The sequence below is a fragment of the Ziziphus jujuba genome, chromosome 8 (assembly GCF_031755915.1).
Source record: "Ziziphus jujuba cultivar Dongzao chromosome 8, ASM3175591v1".
Lineage (NCBI taxonomy): Eukaryota > Viridiplantae > Streptophyta > Magnoliopsida > Rosales > Rhamnaceae > Ziziphus > Ziziphus jujuba.
Window position 1 is genome coordinate 11,005,332 of NC_083386.1, and position 23,558 is coordinate 11,028,889.

Genomic DNA, 23,558 nt, shown 5'->3' on the forward strand with positions numbered 1-23,558 from the left:
TGTACTCAGAATTGAATTGTAAAGAGTTGTCTTCTTTTGAAAATTTTGGATGATTTTGTTTTTTTGTCTTTTTTGGTGGAAATTGAAAATTTTGGATGATCATTGTGCAAAGAGATGTCTATTTTCACTATTTTGGCTGAGTTTAATAGACCTTGGTTATGTACAATTATCAATGTGATACCATTTCGTTTTTGACATTAAATTAAGGGATTCAAACTTTGTACTTTCATATAAGAAAGTAGTGGTTTTGCCATTAGGTGTTTACAAAGAATTTTTTTTTTGATAAAAAAGTAAAAGGTGTTTAACAAAGAGAATAATGTAATAGAATATTAAGGAAAAATAAATATCAAATATGAATGACATAACTCTCAAAGTTGTAATAAAAAAAAATGGCATAAGTTTCAACTTTAATATATATATATATATATATTTTTGTTTGCTATTGAAAATCGGTGTATTTGAACTCTTACATTTACATAGGAAGTACTGTTCCTATTGCGACTGAATTTTAATATTAATTAGATGAAATCAATGTGATAAGTAAGCTTTTTCCCCCAAAAAAAAAAAAAAAACTTTTTTGAACTTTTACACTTTACTAATTAATTTATAATACAAATTTACCAAAAAAAAGAAATTCTAATACATGTGGAAAAAAATATATTCATACGGTTACCTCACCGCGTCAGATGATAACTAAAACGCGGTGTCGTAAACTCAGATTCTGTTATATAGATGTACGCCGTTTATCATAAAAAAAGGTCATAGGGGGTTGCGGCCGACTGCTTCTTCAACGTTTTGACATTTTCTTCTTTCTATCCATTAAAAATAATAAAATTCCATATTTTATATTTTATTATTATTTTCCTTTTCAGCCTTTCCCATTATATTTTTTTTTTTCCTACAATATATTAACCCAGAAAATATAGAGACCCACCAAACCCAGTGACAGAGGCGAAAACACGACGAAGCCTCTCTCTCTCTCTCTCGCTCGCCCTCTCTCTGTCAATAAACAGACCGAAGAGAATTTTAAAAGTAACGAAAAGAAAGTAATTCTTTTTGAATCTTTTTTTTATTTTTATTTCTTATTTGGGATTTCTAGGGTTTCTTATTTTTTCCCTTAGCTCAGAGAAAATCTGAGCCTTTGAAAAGGGAGGATTCGTGAATAAGAATCGGAAAATGGCCTCGCAAGGGCAGGGAATGGACCCTGCCGTTCTTGATGATATAATCAGAAGGTTAACGGAGGTCCGATCAGGCAGACCCGGTAAGCAGGTTCAACTTTCCGAGTCTGAGATCAAGCAGCTTTGTATCTTTTCCAGAGAAATCTTCCTTCGACAGCCTAACTTGCTTGAGCTTGAAGCCCCTATCAAAATTTGTGGTATGCTTTTAACTTTTCTTTTTCTTTGTTTTGGAATTATTTTTATAGTTATGAGTGGGTTTTTTAAAAGTGCTAAATTGGATTTGGGAAGTCTTTGTTTATATGGTGTTTTGTAGTTTAAGGGGATTCCATCTGATTTTTTTTTTTTTAAAAAATTTTCGGGGATTTTCTGAACTGGTACTCTCAATTTATATGTTTGTTTGATATGAAATTGCTTTTATGTAGATTATGCAAAAGCAGGTATATTGAGGTACTTTCCATTTTCTATATAATAGCACCCATACGAAAATCCACATCTTCAAAGGTGATTTTTTTTTTAATTTTTTTTTCCTTTTTTCAATAAGAAGTAGAAAAATAGTGCACGAATCCATTGTCAAGGGTAATAGTTCGTGGAGACAGTCAAAGATGTGACTACTGAATAATCTTCTTCTTCTTCTTCTTCTTCTTCTTCTTCTTTTCCTCTCTGTCGCTTTAAATTGTCGCTTTAAATTGTCGCTTTTAGTGTCACTTAAAGCTTCCGGGTTCGAATGCTTTTTGCCTTGTTGATGTGGCTTTGTATTCCCAGAGTTGTATTTGAACCATGATTTTTTTGGGCTATTTTTGTATTTATTTGGGCTTGTTGCTGCTGCAACTCGTTCATGCTTAATTGCTAAACAACGTGGGAAAGCAGTAGGGTTGTCTGTATACAGCGTCTTATTTATCAAGTCTGTTTCTTTATCGAACCCTTTTGTTCTCCTTGATGAGCATGTCCATTTGTTATGTTTTTTATAAACAATGTTTGGTTCTAAATCTAATATGGTAAATTGAGAATTGCTATTGTTTTAGTGAACTTATTTGAGAAGAACATTTGCTTTTCTTTTCTTATTTAGTAACAGTTGTAGTGTGGGGTAGTTGTTATTTTTTCTTGGGGGAGGCCTGGGGGTTGTTGTCCGGTGTTGTTTGTGATTGAGCCATTAGAAAATGCTAGGTCTACCGCCATGGGGTTTGTGAGTATGTCAAGGAACCATGGGAAAATGGTGATGTAGATCATGAACTCTTATTTTGTTTTCTTCACCAAACATAAGGCATGAGGGTTGAGGCTAGATTTTTCTCCTATCCAATTCCAACTCTAGTTAGCTTTAAGTAAGTACATCAATTTAAGGCTCTAGAGAACTCAGGGTGAGTTCATTCCAGGTGTTTTCACGTTTAGACTGTTGACTTGTTTGTCCTCTGATTCTCATATCGTATGGTTGTTGTTATTTTAATTTTTTTTCTTTTTTTTTTCCCCGCTGAGTTTCTTCTTGTGGTTTTCCTGTCCTGCTGGATCTAATTATTCCTGACCTTTCTTTGCATCCTCAGGTGACATCCATGGGCAATATAGTGATTTGTTGAGGCTTTTTGAATATGGGGGTTTTCCTCCTAGTGCCAACTATCTATTCCTAGGTGACTATGTAGATCGTGGCAAGCAGAGTTTAGAAACAATATGCTTATTGCTTGCCTATAAAATTAAGTTTCCAGAGAACTTTTTCCTTCTTAGAGGAAATCATGAGTGTGCTTCTATAAATCGGATATATGGATTTTATGATGAGTGTAAGAGGCGATTTAATGTGAGACTTTGGAAAGCATTTACGGAATGTTTTAACTGCCTTCCTGTGGCAGCTCTTATAGATGACAAAATTTTATGTATGCATGGGGGTCTCTCTCCTGATCTGGCTAACTTAGATCAAATTAGGAACCTAGCTCGTCCAACTGCTGTTCCTGACACTGGTTTGCTCTGTGATTTGCTTTGGTCGGATCCTGGTAGAGATGTTAAGGGATGGGGAATGAATGATAGAGGAGTTTCATATACCTTTGGTCCTGATAAGGTGGCAGAATTCTTAGTGCAGCATGATTTGGACCTTGTTTGCCGTGCCCATCAGGTTTACTTTTCTTTTTTCTCTAGTGTTGTCTTATTCTACACTTAAAAGTCAAATTTTAAGGATTTTGGATACTAAAATAAATGCTATGGTCTAGGTTGTGGAGGATGGGTATGAGTTCTTTGCTGACAGGAAACTTGTAACAATATTTTCGGCCCCTAACTACTGTGGTGAATTTGATAATGCTGGTGCATTGATGATTGTTGATGAAAACCTGATGTGCTCTTTCCAGATTCTTAAGCCGGCAGAGAAAAAAAATAGGTTCATGATGTGAACAAAAATGTGATGTTTGCAATACTATTGCTACCTATTTATCCAAGGTCAGAATATTTTTATATCTGTTTAATTCCTTATTTGGGTATTGAAAGAAATATGTTTTTTGTCGTTGATGTGCCAATGAACCCCATTATGTGTCAACTTTAGTATTTTTATGGTAATATTCTGGGTTAAAGGTCTTCCTTGTAACAATTTCTTGTATTTTTTTCACTTGGTGATAAATTATAGTTGATTATCAGAATTATTGTTATTGATCAAAGATCAAAGGTGAAGTGAAACTTTTGCAACTTTTAGAAAACTAAAAGAAAATTATAATTGTAAAGGATTTGATGAAATAGGGATTTCTTCAAAATAGGCTGGACTCTGTAGCAATTTTTCCCCTTAGGGGAATTAGTCATACCTTTCTTTTTGGGAGGTCTTTGAGAGTTAAACCATAACAATCTTTTTTACTGTTTGATTTGGAGTTCCTCTGAGTGATGGATGAATGGATTTATTGTGAAACACCTGCCCTTCTTTGCTGTATTGCTACTTATATGCCTTATGGACTGTAAGTTCATGTAACTGAGACATTATAAGGAAGAATATATCTGGGATAGGTTGCTTTTCACTGTTCCTAAGGGATACCAGAATTGCATTGTTTTTTTAATTAAACTGTATGTGATTTCTCTCAAGGAAAGAATTTTGTTAAATTGTAGCGAATCGTTGGTAGTAAATTTTCATTTCTGGCATTTGTTGGTTTAGAATTCCACATAGGTACATAATGGTTCACAACTTGAGATGATTTTAATTATTGAGTATAGTTTTGAAATGATTATGGTGAATTAGTCTTGATGATGTTGATCTATTTCATGAGTGTTATTTGTTTATCAATGATGCTTATGTAGCGTGGACAACTAAGAAAAATTATAATTGGTACCCATTTACTCAAAAGCTCTGACTGAGAAGTATTTTGCATTGAATCTGCATAAAGATCATCCTTAAAACAGATCCTTACCATATACATTTATAGTGTGTACTTACATTTATTTATCATTTATTTCAATTCCAATCTTTGATTTAGCTCTCTAATTAATTGTCAATATAACATGTGTCGTTTTCCTTTGTGCAGGCATCATCCGGAGCAATGTTCTAACCCGAGAAAATTCAAGTGCGTGGGGATGATCTTTTTCGGAGTAGAAACAAGGCAGAAAGATTTTATCATATTTTCCCCATTTATCTTTTCTTGGTAGTAGTTAATTTGTGCATCAGATGTGTAGGTATGTGGCAAATGGTAGTAACGCTGTCAATTGTGGTCAAAAGAATGGCCTTGTTCAATCTTCAGAAGAGATATCCAGTTTTTCTGACTTTTTTATTTTTTTTATTTTTTTTAATGTTTTCTTTTTCTTTCAATTGAACTATATATTGATGGGTTTAGGCTTTGTTTTATGTTAAGAGATGGTCGACTGTGATCTTTTTTTTTTTTTTTTTTTTTTTTTTTTGGGGGTTTGGTTCAATGATGGTCAACTGTGATTGGTGGCACAACGGCAAGGCCACCCAAATATCTATATAACATTCATATTTTCATAAAGATGAAAGTTTAAAGTTGTTTAATTGTATACATTTTTTAAAATTGTATATGTACTGTTTTAATGTATGACACTAGATACGTATAAATAATGTGAAATTATATTGTTTAAAATTTAAGTGAGAATGTTCTGTGTTGGTGAAGAATACTTAAATAATTATGAAATTACGTAATTCATAATACTGAAATGATTCATTATGAAATGATTGGCTAGGAATTAATAATGCATATATGCGCAATTTATATCTTAAAATTTAAATGTTATCAAATGCATGATTGGCTAGGAAGTATATTGTATAATATAATTTAGACATTTAGGGTAATAAAATACAAAATTGCTTTTTTTTTTTCTTTTTTTTTTTGAAAAAAGGCATATCGTACTATATTTAAAGTTTTTGTTGTCGATCTCAAATTTTTTTTTTTTTCCTTTAAAATTTATATCAAAGGAAATACTCACATTAGATACAAAACAAAAATTAGGAAATTTAACAAAGAAAATTAAAACAAAAAGTATTAGCAAATTATTTCATTATATTATACTCTAATAATTTCTGGAAAATTAAGAGTTTATGTTTACCCAAAAAAAAAAAAAAGTTTAGGAGTAGAACACACGCTATGGTGTGGGCTGAATGAAGACGGGCCATGGCCCACCAAATAAGGAGCCCACTTAATTACCTCTCTCGCACATTTTAAATTTTTTCGCCCCCCATTTTCTCTTTTCTTATAGGGTTTCCAAAATCAGAAAAACAAATTTAAAAAAAAATCACAAAAAAATAAAAAATAAAAATAAAAAAAAAGGAGAAGTAGAAGAAGGAGAAGCAAAATGTCTCAAATTTCTTCGAGCTCAGACTCGAAATTTTTTGGAGAATCATGATTTAATGAATTTTCCGAGAAAAATTTACGAGAAAATTCGTGGTAGGTGGAATTGTGGTTGATTTTTTTGTTTTCAGTTGGTGGTGAAAAGAGAGCGAGAAATGAACTTAGCCGATCCGTCTGCGGCTTTACTGGCAGCGAGCGGAGGCGACACCGTGAAGCTCTTCGATGTCTCGGTCAAGCCTGGCGATCCCTGCACATTGAGCTACTCTCCCTCTCCTGGTTTCCAAGTCAATTCTGTCAAGTGGAACCACACAAGTAAGTCATATTATTTTGTTTTTCTCTTCTCTCTTTCTTCTTTTTTTTTTTCCCTTATTTTTTGTTTGGCATTATGTTCAGGAGGTACTAAATCCGTCAGTGTTTAATAATTCTACTTATTGATGGAATTTTGGTTTGTGAATTTCCTGATTTCTTTTTTGGTTTGGTTTGGTTTTCAAGAAAGATGTAAATGGTGGTTTTGGGTTTGGTTGTTTTGTTTCCTTTCGTAGAATTAAGATTTGTACCCGAATTAATTGCCTTTCGGAGTTGAACTTGGTTCGGATTGGGCTAAATTTTTCCTAATTTCTTCAATGAAATTGGTTATAATATGTGATTTTACTGGGTTATGCTATTCTTATACTTTTCCTCCATTTTTGCTAGCTAGAAGTAGTGTTTTTTCATTTAATCTAGGTGGGGTATGGTTCCTCCAGATTTGGTGGTGGCCAGTGCTGGAGATGATAAGAAGATTTCATTGTGGCGTAAGAATGGACAGAGCATGGGAACCATTCCATTGGCTGGGACTGACAGTGGAGATGGTATTGAGGTAATTAGTTGATCCATGCAGACTCTTGTCCGTTTAGATGCTGCAGACATTTTTGTCGATCATAAAGATAGAAATCATTTGTCATTTGTCATTAGGATTTAGAATACTTGGAACCTTTTTATCATGTATAAGCTAAAGTACTTTGGTTTTCTTGGTTTGGTTTATGAGCTTCTGATTGAAACATATTTTTTAGGAAACTATATCAGCCATCAGCTTTAGCAACAAAGTTTCTAGATACATATGTACTGGTGGAAGTGGCCAGGTTGTAAGAATCTGGGATTTGCAGAGGAAGCGATGTATTAAATGGCTAAGGGGTCACACTAATACAATAACAGGTGCAATGTACAATTGCAAGGATGAGCATTTAGCATCCATCAGTCTTAGTGGGGATCTCATACTTCACAACCTTGCATCTGGTGCAAGGACTGCTGAACTTAAGGATCCAAATGGGCAGGTTGTTTATAATGTTTCATGTTCATGCTGTCTTTCTTGTAGCAGTATTTCTGAGTCTATATTTAGCAAGTAATTTCCTGTCTGCTGAATTTTAAGACCAGGTATTGAGAGTGCTAGATTATTCCCGGATAAGTAGGCACCTTCTAGTCACAGCAGGTGATGATGGAACGGTACATTTGTGGGACACCACCGGTCGCAGCCCAAAGGTTTTCACTATTAAATTGTATAATAATTTTCAGTGCATGTTGAAAATAAACTTAATCATTGTGGCTGAGTGATTTCTATATTTCTCTGGAAGCGTTTTTTACTTCTTTAAGTTTTCTCTTCTTTATTGAGGAATATAATCTCTTTTCTCTCTTTTTTTTTTTTTTTTTTTTTTTTTTTTTTTTTTTTTTTTTTTTTTTTTTTTTTTTACCTTCTCAGGTTTCTTGGTTGAAACAACATTCAGCACCAACTGCTGGTATCAGCTTTTCACCATCCAATGACAAGGTTGCATATACACATATATATTTTCACATAGACATAAATTATATTCAATGAAATAGAAGCTTGAGCTTCCTAAAAGTGAGAATATCTGGGGAAAATAATAAGCATTCTGCTACTTCATGCTCATGGCAGATAATTGCTAGCGTTGGTTTGGATAAAAAGCTGTACACTTATGATTCAGGGTCTAGAAGATCATCATCCTGCATTTCTTATGAAGCTCCTTTCTCTTCGTTGGCATTTAGAGATGATGGCTGGGTTTTGGCAGCCGGAACCAGTACTGGTAGGGTGGTCTTCTATGATGTTCGTGGAAAGCCAGAGCCATTCACTGTACTTCGAGCTTACAGTAGTTCAGAGGTAGACCACCCCCCCCCCCAGCTCTGTTATCATTTTCTCCATCAACATCTGGTCGTTTCTAAGTTTCCAGTGTAGATTTTGCTTGTGTTTACATGGTTGCTTCTTTGTTGAATAAGTGTTTTCCTCTGCACAAGTAGTGTAGTAAAGAATTTTCTCGTCACAGGAAGCCTAGAAATATTTATATTTATTCTTCAAATGTTTGACTCTGTTCTGTACTCCAAGTCCTATATTATCCAATTCCTTTTGTCCATGATCGTCATATTATGGATTTAGAATTACACCTTCAAATTTTTTAGGATAAAAATTAAGTTGGGGTACATTCAGATTATACTTCGTTTCTTTGAGAGTGGAAAATCTTTTCTTACTATTACCAGGGTTTAAACGTGGTTATGTATGCCTCTTGTGACATCTGTATATAATCATCTAGGGGTGACAAGGTTCTGTGAGATATTTCTCTTTGGTTGGACATGTCGGCCAATTTCCATTTCAAAGTGTCTTGGTTTTCAAATTACTATGCTTGTTGTGCATGCTTGTTAACCATGTTGCTACCATTACAGAGGGACTTACACATTTGTTGTAGCTCTTGAAAAGGACTTAGCCTGGATACGATCTATACTTTTTTCATAAGCTGCAGGTCTGCTACTTTATAGTCAGAACAAAGATGTTGGATGCTAGTTCACTTGAAACCTGCTAGCGTTCGGCTCCATTGGAATCCTTCTAGCATGCCTTTAGCACACAGGTCCACTTCAAATGCATGTGAAAATTAGAAAAACTCCAAGTTATGGATATTAATAATGAATTGAATGTTATCATAAGTTTGTGTTGATGGGTTAGCTAAGGATTTTGTGGAATTAATCTGGATTCTTAAATTCCTTTATCATATGTGAAATTTACCCTTCTTAAATATCTGGATGATTCCATTATGGGCCACTTTTGATGTAGTGTCTGTGTCTTCAAATTCAGTGAAATCAGTTGCATTCAAATAAGTTAGACTGTGACAGTATGGGAAAGACAATGTAGGCACTCTATTGCATCTTTTTGGTCAATGGCTGACCCAGATTTTTGCCTTCGTCACTAAGTACTGGGATTTTACCTTCATCCAACATTATAATCTGATGACTTGGTATTTTCAGCTTAAAAATTTGAGTATTATTACCTTACCTTATTTCTATGGGAGGATTAAATTAATAGGGTCCATCAGCGAATTTCTAGAGGTGCTAATTCTAGTCTGATAAATTATTAGATTTGTTCTTGTGAAGGTGCTTTTCTCCAACTAGATGTGACACTTGGAAATAGTAAATCTATACTCTAAACAATAGGATTCAGTCTGATGATATATTTTTTGTTCTGTTCTGTTGCTTTGTTCCACTTAATTCTTGGTTTCAATTGATTGTAATTATTTTTTTAATTATTTTTTTTTTTTCCAAATTTTTGGTCATGTTATTTGGAAGTTATGTCCACCAGCAGCTTTTGTTTGTTTTTTGTACTGTTGGCTTGTTCTTCTGATTGTAGGAGATTGGTCTTAATTAAAAAGAAAATTTAGATATTTGTGTATGCTAATCATGTACAATATGCTTCAGGCTGTTACAAGCTTATCCTGGCAAAGGTCTAAACCTGTTATTGTAAATGAAAGTAACTGCACCGCCGAGACTGCCCTTATGGGAGATGCTGTTGAAGATTCAATTCTTATGCCTGATCCACTTCCTTCTATTACTTCCTCAAGCCTTTCTTTATCTACATCAGTGTCTAATTCTCGGAACCTTGGTCGTTCTGGGCCCCCAGTTGAAACATCTTTAGTTACAACAACTGGTAGTGGATTTACATCAAGCACACTACATGTCTCTGCTGCCGAGGAAACTCCACATCGGAGCCATTTGTGGCCGGGTGGGACATTGTCAAGGTTACATGCTCCTCGTGGTAGTTATAACTTCAAGGATGAAATGGAGGTGTTCTCCCCTCTTGTAGATGTTCAACCAATCACACCATCACTTGACAAAATATGGGATGATCCTGACAGATCAAAGAAGGAGCACTTGCTGATAGATAAGAAGCCTTCATCGCTTTTGTTTCCTTCATCTGGTAGGAGATTTCCTTTTGCAGAGGACAGTGGCAGTGATCATCCGATATTTGATTGGAAGCCTAGCTCAACTTCCAAACAGGTTTCCTTCTCTCTCTACCTTGAAATCAGTTGGATGACTGTATAATATGAAATATTTTTCTGTGAATAGTCTTCTTTTGAGTGTTGATAAGGAAATAATCTGAATTTGGATGCTTGCTTCCATTTTCTTTTGGCTCTTTCGTAATCAGCTCCTATTATGTAGAATGTTACTGGAAGATAGTATTTTATCCACCTGTTGTTAGATGCTTTATCTTGGAGCATTTAAGAGTCAATTGTCTAAAATTACTTGTTTCAAGTGTCTTCCAGTCTGCAATTTCCTGAATGTTGTCAAGGTGCAGCATTATGTTTCAGTCTTTGTTAAATGATCTCCATTACTGAAGTAATCCCTTTTCAATGAAAACTTTGGTTTTTTTCCCATTTGCTTTTGGATGAGTAATTAAATGCCTATGGGTAATTTGTAAGACTCTGGGCCATTATCTCACTCCCTAGATGAATCACCTAGTACAGGGTTACAAACATGCAGAGTTAATGTAACAAATACAGGGGTTAGATATGTAATACTTGGTTAGTAAACTTAGATAACTCCATCACATGCCAGTGTTATTAACTGCATGCTCTAGATGATGATTTTGCATTGTTATGATGGCAGGATGATGCCAAATCTTCTTTCGGATTGTCAGGATCAACTCCTGCTCCATCTTCTAAGAGTGAAGACTCCATCACACCTCCAGAAGCTTGGGGTGGTGAGAGATTATCTGATAAATATACCCACCTACGTCAATCAATATTGCCATCTCGCTTGGGGATATCTGCTTCTGGTGGTCAGACATCAGGATCAATTTTGTCTGGACTGCAAGATTTATCCTCATCTACAAGTCAGACTAGTATTATTGCCTCAACAAATTCTAACTTAAGCTATGCAAACTTGCGTACCAAAGATGTCTCTCTAAGTCAAGAGGCTTCCTTTGGATTTCCAGAGCACTTCTCTAGTTCTTTGTCTATGTCCCTCAGTACGAAAGGCGTCATGGGACAGACCAGCCTTGATTCACCGTCATCTTTGACCTTGCCACGTAGATTCTCTACCTATGCAGAGAGAATAAGCACCACATCTTCCTTCAGTGATGGAACATCCCTGTCAGTTGGCTCACCAAAAACAAAGAAAACTGGAGCTGAGACCAGAGAAGAACTTCTAAACAACTTGTTGACGAAGTCAGACACATCAGCTGCCATGGAAAAGGGAATTCTTCCAGCAATTAATGTAAGAATACCAGCTCTTTATTAAATGATTATTGTCTGTGACTGCATTTCAATCAGCCATGTATTCTCTTTTCCAAAAATGATTGTGAGCACTGAAAGATTGTTTTTATGATTTCTCTTCTTATTTGTCCTCACTCTTTTTGGTTTTATGATTGCTTTTGTGAGGATCATCGAAGATGTCTTTTACTCCAGCTCTGTTCTTCTTTTATTTGGTTAAAATGGCTCATTAATTCACCATATTTGTGACAGGGAGGCATCTCGCAATTGCAAAAGGCATCGCAGCAAGATGGACAGCAGGGAAATTCCTTTACGCTACAGCTTTTTCAACGTACTCTAGAAGAGACACTCGATTCTTTTCAGAAATCAATACATGAAGATATGAGGAACCTTCACATAGAAATTTTAAGACAATTTCATATGCAGGAGGTATTGTCTTGTATTACTTTTCAATTTTTTTCCTTTGTTTTCTTCTAGAGATTCATTTCTGGACTAATTGCACAGATGGAAATGTCCAATGTAATGAGTGCCATTCTGGAAAACCAATCTGAGCTGATGAAAGAAATCAAGTCTTTACGAAAAGAAAACGAGCAACTCCGGCAATTGCTCTGATTGTTAGTGAAGGTTCATTATTATTCGACTTTTGTTTTGGTGAAGGATTTGGGATTTGTCTGTTGTTCCATAATGATAAATGTATACTTTGCTGGTTGTTAGTGGTTTTCTGATTTATAGGCAACTAGAATTGCTTCTCTTAGCAATGGTAGCGTGGGAGAGGGTGAAAGAGGAAAGGAGTAAAGTGAAGAAAATTGCATGCATGATTTGAGTTTAGACTTTTTTGGACATGTATAGAAATGTTTTGTTCAGCTAATACATGGAAGCTTGAGTTGAGTGTTCATATTCAAATTATGTGATATGTCAAAATTCTTACTTTGAGGTGTATATCTGGGCTTAATCTACCTTTGGCCTGCATGTTTCAACAAGGTATATTAGTTTTCTTATTTCTAGGGTAAATTGTTATGATTCCGGATTTTAGTTTTGAAAATTTTTCTAGTATAACTTTTTAAATAGTTACCAAAATACATAGAGGTTGAAGTTATAGATTTTGACTGTCTAGAGAATTAATATATGATTCATGTATCTGGATGCCGCTTGTTCATAATTGTTGCATATCTTCACTGATAAACAGTTATATTGATCAATTAAAGATATATAACTTGGTTAATTGTTTCTGAGGTGTACACACACACAAAATTAAAGACATGGATTTTACTTTGTAATTTGCTGAATTGGCAATTTAGCTTGGTTAATAAATGAGGTCTTGTTTTTTTACATTGCCAACATCAACAGGACTGTGCCCAAGGGGACAAAAAATGAGTATTTTGTTTGCTTGAATTTAGAGCCACTTCTTTTGTTTAGTGTTACAAATAAGTTTCCACTTTCTTAGGTAGATTTGATGAATAGTGAGTTAATATCGTTTTTCTAGATGACATTGCAATAAAATTTAAGTCAGCATGAACAGATGTGTCACGTCACCTGTATTGCACTGTCATCTAAGCCTAAACCTGCTAAGAAAGCTGCAATACTGGAAAATGTTACTTGTGTACTAATTCTGCTTTCTTATTGTTTTATTTTACTTTTATTTTTGGGTAAGAACTTATTTTACTCCTTTCAACACTTGCCCAGTTAGAATCATTTACTTGCAAAAAGCTTTTATGCTAATTTTCTTATTGGTTTTCTAATCGATCTCGAACCATTAAGCTTATCATATGTGTTTCAATACTCAAAGCCAACAAATATTTGAATTTACTTCTGTAAGCAAATTCTTGTTAAACTGTTTATTTTCAAAAGTTCACAGAAATAACATATAAGCAATTGTGCGATAAAAGTAAAACTTAAAAGCAATACTCTCCATTTTGGAACTACAGATTTTTTTTTGGGTTACAAAAACAAGAAGAATTGCCTCGGTGATGTGTCATAATTGAATTCGTACTAACAAAATGGAATTAATCTTCTTGATAACTGCAGAAGTTGACTTCGTACAGCCACCAGTTTTGGTAAATTCATTGCACAGTCGATGCAAATTTGCAGCAACTTGATACCATGGACAACCCGAAATTAAGATCATCCCATTCTTTGCGTAGTTGGAACACTACAAAATTAAGATCATCCCATTCTTTGCGTAGCTGCAATTCTTCGGCTCAATGCCTCACTTCTTGACTATTCTCAATACATCACCCACAAGATGCAAAGAACCAGTTACAAGGACCTGATAAATCAACAAAAGAAAATTGAAATTTGTAAACAAGAAAGATATATACTTGTAGCTACACATTTATAATCATGATGAGGTATATAATGCTCCAACAGTTGGTATGGTAGGAAAACAGAACATCTTACTTGAAAACGAATAGATTTATTTTGTTGAACACTGTCCCTGAGCCATTTAATAGCTAACTGGAGAGAATCAAATACTGCACTATTTTCACCATTTCTGACACAAATAGCTGTATCAACTTTTAAATCTTCATCAACATCTGCGCTCTTATCTTCACCTCCTACAGAGAAAATGAAATAAGCTCATGAAACAAAGATCTTAAATGTACCGATCGTTAGAATTTCTATATACGTAAATTGAAGAGTATTGACACAGTTAGTGAAGAATCCAACAATATGCTATAGGTTCTATTCACTCTTGAAAATGAGTAAACTCACCAAGAATATGGACAATATTTTGTTTACTTTGATACAAATTTTATGCACAAAGAAAGAAAAGTGCTACAGAAGAAAACAATGGAAAATTCTACTATATTTATCTCTCGTAAAATTAAACTTTACCATTATTTAATCCATACCCTTATTTGTCTGCATCAGGTTTTCCCATACTCGTTGAAGAGTGAACTGCCATGATAAATCAACTTGAGAATCAGTTGGTGGTAAAGAATGAGATCCCACCTTGTAATACACAGATACATTTGGCACAAAAAGAGCCTTCTTGAAGTGGACACCTGAAATATCAAATAAACATTTATGAAATCCATAAAATCAGAATATTCCTCTAGCAATTGAATTTATTGAAAAGTCCCATAACATTTATATGTTTCTCTTCTCAGATAGTTCTCTTCAATGTTTTGCACCAGTAAAAAAGTTTATTTTTTTAAAACACAATAAAATAGTTATACCAATAATTTATAAATCTAAAATTTTTACTGAAATATTCTATGCATATCCAAATTCCATGCAATTTAACCATTGTTGAAGTATCTCAATCAAGAAATTCACTTTAAATGTAGAAACTTATGTGACAATTACGTTCCATAGAATTTAAGATATTACAAACAAACATGCTTCATGATATACTCACCATGAATGGCACATGTTTTCAACAGACGAGGAAGAAGAACATTGGGATCCCGCACTGTCATACAATTAAACAGCAGTATCTGCAATATGATAACACTTTCATTAGGCAGAAGAAACTGACGCATCGGATTTTTTTAAACCAAACAATTGGCACAATCTTTTGTATTCCAATTACATAGGCAAATATAAGCGATTTAATTATTTAATAAAATATTCATCAATCCTGCTCCAAGGGAAAGATGTTCATGCGGATTTGTCGTTGTAAAATCCTATTCCAAACTAAGAAATGGTTCTGCATAAGGATAAAGAGTTTTATGCTCTCTACCTGTGCGGAATTCTTCTCAGCTGTTTTATCAAGGTGCCTCTGTACCCATTCATGAGAGGACTGAGAATTATCCTGCGGCTGATAATTCAATATCTGTTGCTGACTATCTTCCTTGATGGCAAGAGAAAACCATTTTGCACATACTTCCATGCTTTCTGGACTATGGGCTCCATCAAAGTAGAATACGAGATCTCCAGTCCTTTCAGTGTCAATATAAGGATCAGAAACAATCTGAGCCCGTCCTTGCAAACTGGCTGTTGTCAACCCTTCTATGAACTGCTCCGGCAGAGGATTCTTTTTCCATAAACGTATATAAAGGAATCAATTATCTTTCACAATATGCATGAAGAAAGAAACAAGTCACTTGTGTAGAACTTACAGTTTGTCCAAGGTAGGAAACTTCACTATGACCAGTCTTCTGAAGCCAAGTTGAGCATAGTGCAACAGCAAGACCAGCATTAAGATATTGATGATCACCTACAAGCCCAAGTTTTTGACCATTCAACAAATTGTCATCTAATGGTGGCACCACTTGAAGATGTACCTGTAATCAGTGTAATTTTTCAGCACATTGAAGGATATTCCTTCTCCTTCCTATAGATTTGACTTGTACAACATGTCCCTCCAACAACTTGCAAAATTTTATGATAGATGAAAGGTGATTGTTTGAGAATGTTACAAAATATGAATATGCAGCCAAAGGTTAAGGCATACAATAATAAAAAGCTCTATGTTGCCCAATGCCATGTTGGGAGATCTGGAATTGCATCTCTTACCAGAAAAGAAGAAAGCCGTTAAGTTTTCATCTTAACAGCCATCCTTAAAAATCCATTCTGAGAAATCATAGGAATTCCAGCAGTATTTACCCAAAAAATAAGTACCAAAAAATAGCGCAAGTTGAGGCTCAATCAACTAAGATGCTAATGAAGTTATAAAGAATCAGTAACTGGATTGTTATCAAAAGAAGGAAAAATAAATAAATAAACAGGTTGAGAAAACTTTTCAAGATTCTGAATTCATTACAAAGCAAAATAATATTATTTCCAACTAAAAAACATACAAACGCTTTTGAAATCTAATATTCTAAAAGAGACATCAAGTTTCTTTTGTTAGACTAAGAGCTTTCATTTTTACAATAATAACCCAAGATTTGAATCGTGCATTTTTAAGTTTTATATAAAGGATGACCAAAATTGGAAAGAAATGTGCGACTTACATCCAGCTGAGAAGCTTTCTCTTCAAGTACACTCATGGCTTCATCAGGTTGAGGCACAGTAAATGCAGGAACACCATGCTGCACCACAATAAATATTTTTTAACAGAGAAAAAAAAAAATGGAAGAAGAAGAAGTAGAAGAACACAGTGACAAAGTAGTAGAGGTGACAGTAAACTGTGCCAGACAAAAAAAGAATTTACAGTTAGTCATATGCTTTAAAAAACACCTTGAAGATACCAGCCTTCTCCCCAGCAATTTCTCCTAGAGTATTTCCTATTTACAGCATCCAGAAAGTAAATATTACAGTCGTGCAATGGAGTACAACACAGAACAAATATGTGAAGGTATCTATTTATATAACAATTTACTCAAATATAATAACGATTAATGTACGAAAATGTCAATGATTCGGTTATCATAGATACTTGAACTGGTACTAAGCTTTGGAATGTTATGAGGCAACACATAATGGTATATCACATTGCAATCCATGAAAGGATTTCGAATATACTTACAATTGCAACACTATGTACTAAATGATTACATGCAATTACCTACTGACAGAAATAGAAAACTAACCAAGAATTTCCATGTGGTCATACCCTAGGGAAGATATACCACATACAACAGGTGCCTGAACCTGAAACACTAAGGTATCTATAGTTAGGCTCTCTCCAAAGAAATGGATAATAGATTTCTTTCTCACACAACAATTAGTCATACCACATTTGTAGCATCAAATTTTCCACCTAACCCCACCTCCAAGATAGCAACATCTACCTGCATGGTTATCAGACAAAAGTCAATATTCTTCCTCATTCTTGATTGCAATCATCATTAAGTTAATTATTGGACGATCTTAAATGAAAGAAGCCTGTCCATAGAAATTAAAAGATTCACATCAAACCTGCTCTGCTGCAAAAATCTTAAAGGCAAGCAAGGCAAGGAAACGAAAATAAGTAGGCATTGGTATGTCCTCATTAGTTTTTTCCTGAATGCAAGGGAAAAAACCACCATAACTAAAATAATTTTCAAAACCATCATACCAAAGTTTTTCAGGGAAGAACAGACAACATTATGATGATCAATAGAACATTAAAGCAAGAAAACCATTAGTTAGATTATATTTTATTTTATTTTCCTCTTCAATTTTTTAATAAGGAATGATGGAAATACACACATCAAATAAGAGGTAAAATTAAGTGCCAAAAGAAGCAGGTTCAGTCCATTTCTCCCTGATGCATAGAATATCAATATATATATATATATATACAGAAAATGAAATCCTTTATCAAGTCATTTAGGACAGATAGCCAAGTGCACTTGAATTCTCAAGTTCTCAACCAGAATAACCTAACACTTCAGCTTGGTGCCATATGCTACTCAATTCAATCAACAGATCATTAATTTTTACTTATTATCGAGAAATTTCTAGCCATATCCATACCGCACCCTTAAATTTCATTCAATGTCCAAATAACTTACTAGCAACTATACATCATAAAATAAGAAGACAGATATGCAAGCCCACAATCTTATAATTGTATATGTCAGATACTTCTGACACGATTTTGAATCAAAGAAACAAGATCTAGATCTTTTTGTTTCCGCTATTTGGAAAGAAAAACAAAATGGGCGAGCTTCACATTGCACTTCTACATTAAAATGTTACATTAGCAAACCAAATTTTATTGACTGCAATCTTTGGCCTGCCAGATTCTATGTTATGTTAAGTTTCAGAGAAATTACATCTGCCATTGAAATAGTCTAATATTCTTATCACCGTGTTTATGTGTTGAATACAATTAAATGAAGATAAATTCCTACAAGCATTTATTCAGATTTCTTCCACAAAAGAATTTGAATGATAAGTGATGCAACTATAAGATACATATTGATTCAAATGCACATAGACGCAGAGTATTGTCTTTAATTTTCAGATGCAACCATCAGTGTATGTCTGCTCCCACAAGTAACTGTTGATATGGGTCACAAAATAATAAAATAACACATACTAAGCCAGAAGTCAGGAAAAATTGTCTGCATTGAAAAAGTCTAATATTCTTATCACCATGTTTATGCGTTCAAAGATCAATCCCTACAAGCATTTATTTCAATTTCTTCTACTAAAGAATAAGTGATGCAGCTATAAGATACATATTGATTCAAATAGACATAGAAACAGAGTATTGTCATTAATTTTCAGATGAAATCATCAAGTATATGTCACTCCCAAAAGTAACTGTTAATATGGATCACAAAATAATAAAGCAACACATATTAAGCCAGAAGTCAAGAACGATTGCTAAAGAATGAAACGCCGTACCTTTAGCCTATCAAAACAATACCAGAAATATGCTAAAAATTTCTCTTCACATATGTCCACACTGTAGTATCCAGCCAGAACAAGAAATATATTAATTACTTGACCTTCCGAGATGAGATATGACAATAAACACTAAATTCCTTAAACAATTTTCTCGGAGCACTTTAGTGGTTATGCAAAATTTCCTAAAAGCATAATAATACAACATTTGCAAAGAACCCAATTACTTAAGAACTTAGACGATTCAAGACAAGCATTAGAATTGTTTACCAAAGAACTTGAAATTCTATAATTTGAATGAACCCACTATAAATTATACGGCATCTAATCAAGCACTCATAAGACCTTATTCTTGGAAATACAAAAACATTACAAGAAATTTTTGCTAGTTAAGCTGGTTTTTTAAAGAAAATAATGAACCTAATTTCTTTTGCTTGAAAATGAAGCTATGTATGCTTTGCACAAAACTCACCCATCCAATCGGAATCTTTCTCTGACATCAATGAGATGAGGGGATGTGAAAAGTCCAGTGTGGAATCCACAATTACGTAGTATAGATTCTGCAAATGTGCAGGTAGATCCCTTTTCATGCCCCAGGGAGAAGAGTAATCAGTATCATAACATATACAGACAAGTTGGACAAGTAACATTATTTCTTAATACAATCCAAGAAACTACAAGTTCATACGACGATGAGTAACTTTTGAACCAGATTTGCAAAGTAGGACAGTCAACTTAAGTAAAACTAAAACTAAGATATTACCAGAGAATTCCAATTACAGACTATTCTTGTTAACTAAGAAAAATCATTTATAAGGTCAAAGAATCTGCAGAGCACGATGGATAAAAGTGGAAAGCAATGCTTAAGCAGTTTACAATAGGCAGAATTTCCCAAAAGTTCAACAACTCAGCAGCAGTAAGATTGTGCCCAGTCCAACAAAGCAGTACACCTACTTGTTAACACTTAACAGATTCAGAAACAGCATTTACAAGATGGGCAAGCAACATTTGGTTCAGAGATGGAAAAGCAGATTTTCACTTTGTTCAGTAATAGAAATTCAATACCTTTCCCTTTGTACCAGCTACATGGATAATCTTCATCTGGGAAATTGCATCCTCCAAATCCAGCATCTATTATCTCAGAACAAATACCAAAACAATATATATAATACCCAGCAGCTCAAAACAGAATTTTGAATCATCAAACATAGCATTTCCAAGAAAATTAAAAAATTTTAGCATTTCTTTCCACCAACCAACCAAAAAATTACCTTGAGATAATCAAAGAGCACATCGAATCGATCCCCTTTGTTGCTCTTATCGGCACGACTTCGTTTCGTGATTAAAGACGATAAAGCATCCAATGCCTCTTCGTATGGAGACCCTTTGCCACCTTCACATCAAGCAACAGCTTTCAATGTTATATATATATATATATATATATATGTAAATTTCTTCACGAGTAACAAATTGAATAATAAGAAAATAAAACAGCAAGAATTCAATTGAAAATGAAATGGAGGAAAGATAGACACGATGAGAAGGTTAATACCTTCGGCCATGGCGAATTAGCTTGGACCTGAAACAAGTAAAGAGTATATTTTTATGTATATATATATATATATATATATATAGAGAGAGAGAGAGAGAGAGAGTGTGTGTGCGTGTTTGGTTTCGGCGTAGATGATGGGATTGGATTTGAAGGGTTGAAAGGTGAGGGACTTGGATCGTCTTCGTATCAGACGAGGAACATCATAGTCATATATTTTTAGACCAAAGACAAAGCGCTTGTCGCATTCCAATATTTTAATATTTTCCCACTTTGCTCACTCACTTTTCAGCACGCAATAAAAAAAAAAAAATATATATATATATATATACATATATTCAGTAGCAAAGGTATTTCCCATTTTGCTCACTCACTTTTCACCACCCAATAAAAAAAAAAATATATATATATATATATATATTCAGTAGCAAAAGTATTCCCATTTTGCTCACTAACTTTTCACCACCCAATAAAAAAAATATATATATATGTAGCAAAAGTACCAGTAACCAAGATTTTATAAGATACATTACCAAAAAAGATTTTATAAGGTACAACGGGTATGTATAAGGTAGCAATTTTTAAGGATTATTATTGTCCAATTTAAAGTAAAATTATTAATTAACACATGTTTATATAACGTTGAAAACATTTTTTTTATTAAAAAAATAAAAGTTGGGAAATTTCCAATAAATCATTATTTGATATAGAATGAAAAATAAAAGAACCATATTGGGTTTTTAATGCCTTAATAATGGTTTCTTTCTTTACCAGTTTAAGCTATTTGTTTCTTAAGAAAAAAACACTTAAGCAATCATTACAAAAATGATGTGCGTTTGAAGCTGTTCTTTCTCCTTTATGACCAGAAAGAAACTTACATACAACCATCCCAAATATGATGTGGCACAGACAAAACTTATTTATGATCGAATTTATTGTGTAGGGTCTATATAGATTGTTTAAGTTTATATTATAAGTTGAGTTTTTTGTTTTTTGTTTTTTTTTTAATGATGATAAAATGCATTATATGAGGTTTTATAATCCCAATTTAATGGTTTCATTGAAGATAAACACAATGTACTAAATTTCAAGTTTGAATGTCTCACTCATTCCCAATATTAAAAAATAATCCCAATTTTAACGTCACTATCTCTAAACTTTACTTATAAATGGCCAAAGCCATCTGTTTCCAAGAAATTTGAGCCCTATTATCAATGGTTGGGATCCACTAAGGTCGACTTCATTTTTTCCCATCAAAAAAAAGAAAAAAGAAAAAAAAAGTCCACTTTTAATAATGCAATAGTTATAATTCTGGTTTGACCGGGCCCACTTAAGTTCCTAACCTCGGTCCCACAACCCGATCTCATTCTCTGCGAACGTATCTGATAGTGTGTCGTCTCAGCCACAGCTGATACATCAACGTATTGAAGCAATCCAACGGCTCCGGTGATTCATTCCACATAAAATGTTGACTGGACACCACACCCAATTCCTTCATCCGCACGTACCGGTCCTGACTCGTGCCGTCCAACACGCGCTTCAGTTCTCTGGCCCCACCTCCCCTTCGCAGAAATACCGCGATCTCCTGCCACCTCAGCACGTCGATGAACGGCAGGTCATTGATCGGACGGTCAGTAATCACCGCTGGCACACAACCAAAACGCAAAGCCTCTCCTATCCCGGAAATGTCGATTTCATAGTCGAACAAACAGAATTTACTGCTCGATAATCTCTCCGCGTTAGTCATTTCATCGGACGGTTCGGATTCGATCACGAAGTCGGGATCGCCAATCAATTCCCTCGCCAGAGTTGACTCTGTACCGACGGTGTGTCTGAAATAGCCCAGAAAACGAAAACTCCCACTCGCAGTCTCGTTGGTCGGCGCGTGAGGAGCGTGGGGAGTCGCAAGCGGTGGCAGCGAAATGTCCTTGTGAGGGATAAACTTACCTGGAGTCGCGGGGAAGCAAGAGATCTGAACGGAGTTCTTCTTCAGCTCGACGAGGTTTCTATCAGATTCGTAGCCGATTCCGGCACAGGAGACGTAGAAATGGTCGGCGCCGAGAGTTCGGTTCCAGTAAGGAAGGTCCGTGCGGAGGCCTCTGACAAGACGCGCGATGGAGCGCGTGGATAGGTCAGCGGAGAATGGGACGAAGAAGAGGTGAGCTTCTTGTGCGTTTCGGGTTGCGAAGGGACTATTACGGAGAGAGGTGTAGAAGAGCAATTCTGCTGGAGATTTGAAGGTTAAGGGGCTGTTTGGCTCGTAAATGAAGATTTTGAAGTTTATGAGCATGTTTTGGTAATTTGGGAAGATTATTTTGGGTGAAAGGTAGGGTGAGTTGGGGCTTGGGAAAGAGCGAATGGTGAGAGAAGAGAAGAGAGTGATATACAGAAGGAGGTGGAAGAAGGCGATGGACATTTTCAACAAGCCAAATAGAACCTTGTACTGGACGGAAGAAGAATTTCCGTATATGAGTTTAGAAAGGGTTGAAGAAAGGTTTCGGCAACGGTCAGCTACGAGTTGCTTTTGGGGTTGAAGTGAAAAAAGTGAGAAACTGTAGAGGCCAGACCCAACTACCAACGATTAATGCTTGCCCAATGAAGGATTAATGCTTGCCCAATGAAGGAAAATAAAAAATAATAAAAAATAAAATCCACTACTACGACCAGAATCGATGTCCAAACCTCCCTATGGTTCAAGGAAATTATTTTGTTCATAACTTATTCCTTAGCCAACCAAATCAGTAATTTCATACTGAAATTCCCATATTGAATTTAAAACACATTTTATAAACCTTTCCAGAGATTGTCCTCCATTAGAAAAAAATAGTGATTTGTTACCGGTTGACTGTTTATACCAATATTTACAGTGGCGATTGGAAGATGAAAAATGACATGTATCCCACCCTTAGGCCAGTCATTTAATTATGTGCCTGATTTGTTAGCTTTAGATTTTTTTTTTTTTTTTTTAGCATTGTTTATATTTATTTTTCTTAGTTGTTCGTTAAGGTATCAGAAGTTTTATATTTTTTTGTTCTTTGCATTTCAATATAATCATATTTTTTTTTTTCTATTTTCTTTTATCCAGAGATAATCAGAAACATTCGATATTGAAACTTTTTTCCCAATATTGACAAACTCTATAATTTTGCATCTTAATTTGCCTATCATACTTTAGTTGTGTCTATATTCAACCATTATTTTCAAATTTTATACAGACATCTGAATAGTGATGATTCAAGTTCTTGTTCCATATGATATATACCATCATATATGACTGTCAGAACATATCAAGGAGAGTTGCCATGAAGTTTTCTTTACTAGGGTCGTTATC

At 34.6% G+C, this 23,558-nt stretch overlaps 4 protein-coding genes across 6 annotated transcripts; 2 read left to right on the forward strand and 2 right to left on the reverse strand.

Annotated features, from left to right (window-relative positions):
• Positions 1-797: 797 nt before the first annotated feature.
• Positions 798-4,977, forward strand: LOC107413213 (serine/threonine-protein phosphatase PP1 isozyme 4). Its single transcript, XM_016021105.4, has 4 exons — positions 798-1,375; positions 2,714-3,273; positions 3,368-3,590; positions 4,655-4,977. Exons 1-3 carry the CDS (start codon positions 1,177-1,179, stop codon positions 3,542-3,544), a joined length of 936 nt encoding a protein of 311 aa, XP_015876591.3. The 5' UTR covers positions 798-1,176; the 3' UTR covers positions 3,545-3,590; positions 4,655-4,977.
• An 864-nt stretch (positions 4,978-5,841) lies between these two features.
• LOC107413215 (protein NEDD1) lies at positions 5,842-12,390 on the forward strand. The gene is made up of 10 exons (XM_016021107.4): positions 5,842-6,241; positions 6,673-6,785; positions 6,979-7,239; positions 7,340-7,444; positions 7,662-7,727; positions 7,857-8,078; positions 9,659-10,237; positions 10,847-11,455; positions 11,704-11,880; positions 11,956-12,390. The coding sequence occupies exons 1-10, from the start codon at positions 6,085-6,087 to the stop codon at positions 12,061-12,063; spliced, it is 2,397 nt and encodes a 798-aa protein (XP_015876593.3). The 5' UTR covers positions 5,842-6,084; the 3' UTR covers positions 12,064-12,390.
• An 855-nt stretch (positions 12,391-13,245) lies between these two features.
• Positions 13,246-20,435, reverse strand: LOC107413199 (folylpolyglutamate synthase). 3 transcript variants are annotated; one of them, XM_016021087.4, is made up of 16 exons: positions 20,231-20,432; positions 19,950-20,071; positions 19,744-19,809; positions 19,151-19,260; positions 18,679-18,739; positions 17,260-17,343; positions 17,076-17,132; positions 16,932-16,992; positions 16,579-16,625; positions 16,353-16,430; positions 15,516-15,680; positions 15,137-15,430; positions 14,813-14,891; positions 14,304-14,456; positions 13,849-14,006; positions 13,246-13,717 (listed from the first exon to the last, which is right to left on the reverse strand). In XM_016021087.4, the coding sequence occupies exons 1-16, from the start codon at positions 20,238-20,240 to the stop codon at positions 13,658-13,660; spliced, it is 1,605 nt and encodes a 534-aa protein (XP_015876573.1). In that variant the 5' UTR covers positions 20,241-20,432; the 3' UTR covers positions 13,246-13,657. The 3 variants fall into 3 exon arrangements, with proteins under 3 accessions (XP_015876573.1, XP_024927322.1, XP_024927323.1); XM_025071554.3 differs by lacking the exon at positions 17,260-17,343 and having other exon boundaries at positions 20,231-20,435; XM_025071555.3 differs by lacking the exons at positions 18,679-18,739; positions 19,744-19,809; positions 19,950-20,071; positions 20,231-20,432.
• An 815-nt stretch (positions 20,436-21,250) lies between these two features.
• Positions 21,251-23,152, reverse strand: LOC107413200 (probable glycosyltransferase At5g20260). Its single transcript, XM_016021089.4, has one exon. The coding sequence runs from the start codon at positions 22,641-22,643 to the stop codon at positions 21,591-21,593; it is 1,053 nt and encodes a 350-aa protein (XP_015876575.3). The 5' UTR covers positions 22,644-23,152; the 3' UTR covers positions 21,251-21,590.
• Between the last annotated feature and the right edge of the window lie 406 nt (positions 23,153-23,558).

Bases quoted from the DNA above. Each gene is read 5' to 3' on its own strand.
- LOC107413200 (XM_016021089.4), bottom strand. From the start codon at position 22,643: ATGTCCATCGCCTTCTTCCACCTCCTTCTGTATATCACTCTCTTCTCT.
- LOC107413215 (XM_016021107.4), top strand. From the start codon at position 6,085: ATGAACTTAGCCGATCCGTCTGCGGCTTTACTGGCAGCGAGCGGAGGC. The intron at 7,728-7,856 runs GTTGCATATACA...TGCTCATGGCAG, and splicing joins TTTCACCATCCAATGACAAG to ATAATTGCTAGCGTTGGTTT. The intron at 8,079-9,658 runs GTAGACCACCCC...AATATGCTTCAG, and splicing joins GAGCTTACAGTAGTTCAGAG to GCTGTTACAAGCTTATCCTG.
- LOC107413199 (XM_016021087.4), bottom strand. The intron at 19,810-19,949 runs GTAATTTTTTGG...CTGAGATAATAG, and splicing joins TGCTCTTTGATTATCTCAAG to ATGCTGGATTTGGAGGATGC. The intron at 14,007-14,303 runs GTATGGATTAAA...TTTTCTCTGTAG, and splicing joins CCTGATGCAGACAAATAAGG to GAGGTGAAGATAAGAGCGCA.
- LOC107413213 (XM_016021105.4), top strand. From the start codon at position 1,177: ATGGCCTCGCAAGGGCAGGGAATGGACCCTGCCGTTCTTGATGATATA. The intron at 1,376-2,713 runs GTATGCTTTTAA...TTGCATCCTCAG, and splicing joins AGCCCCTATCAAAATTTGTG to GTGACATCCATGGGCAATAT. The intron at 3,274-3,367 runs GTTTACTTTTCT...GCTATGGTCTAG, and splicing joins TTGTTTGCCGTGCCCATCAG to GTTGTGGAGGATGGGTATGA.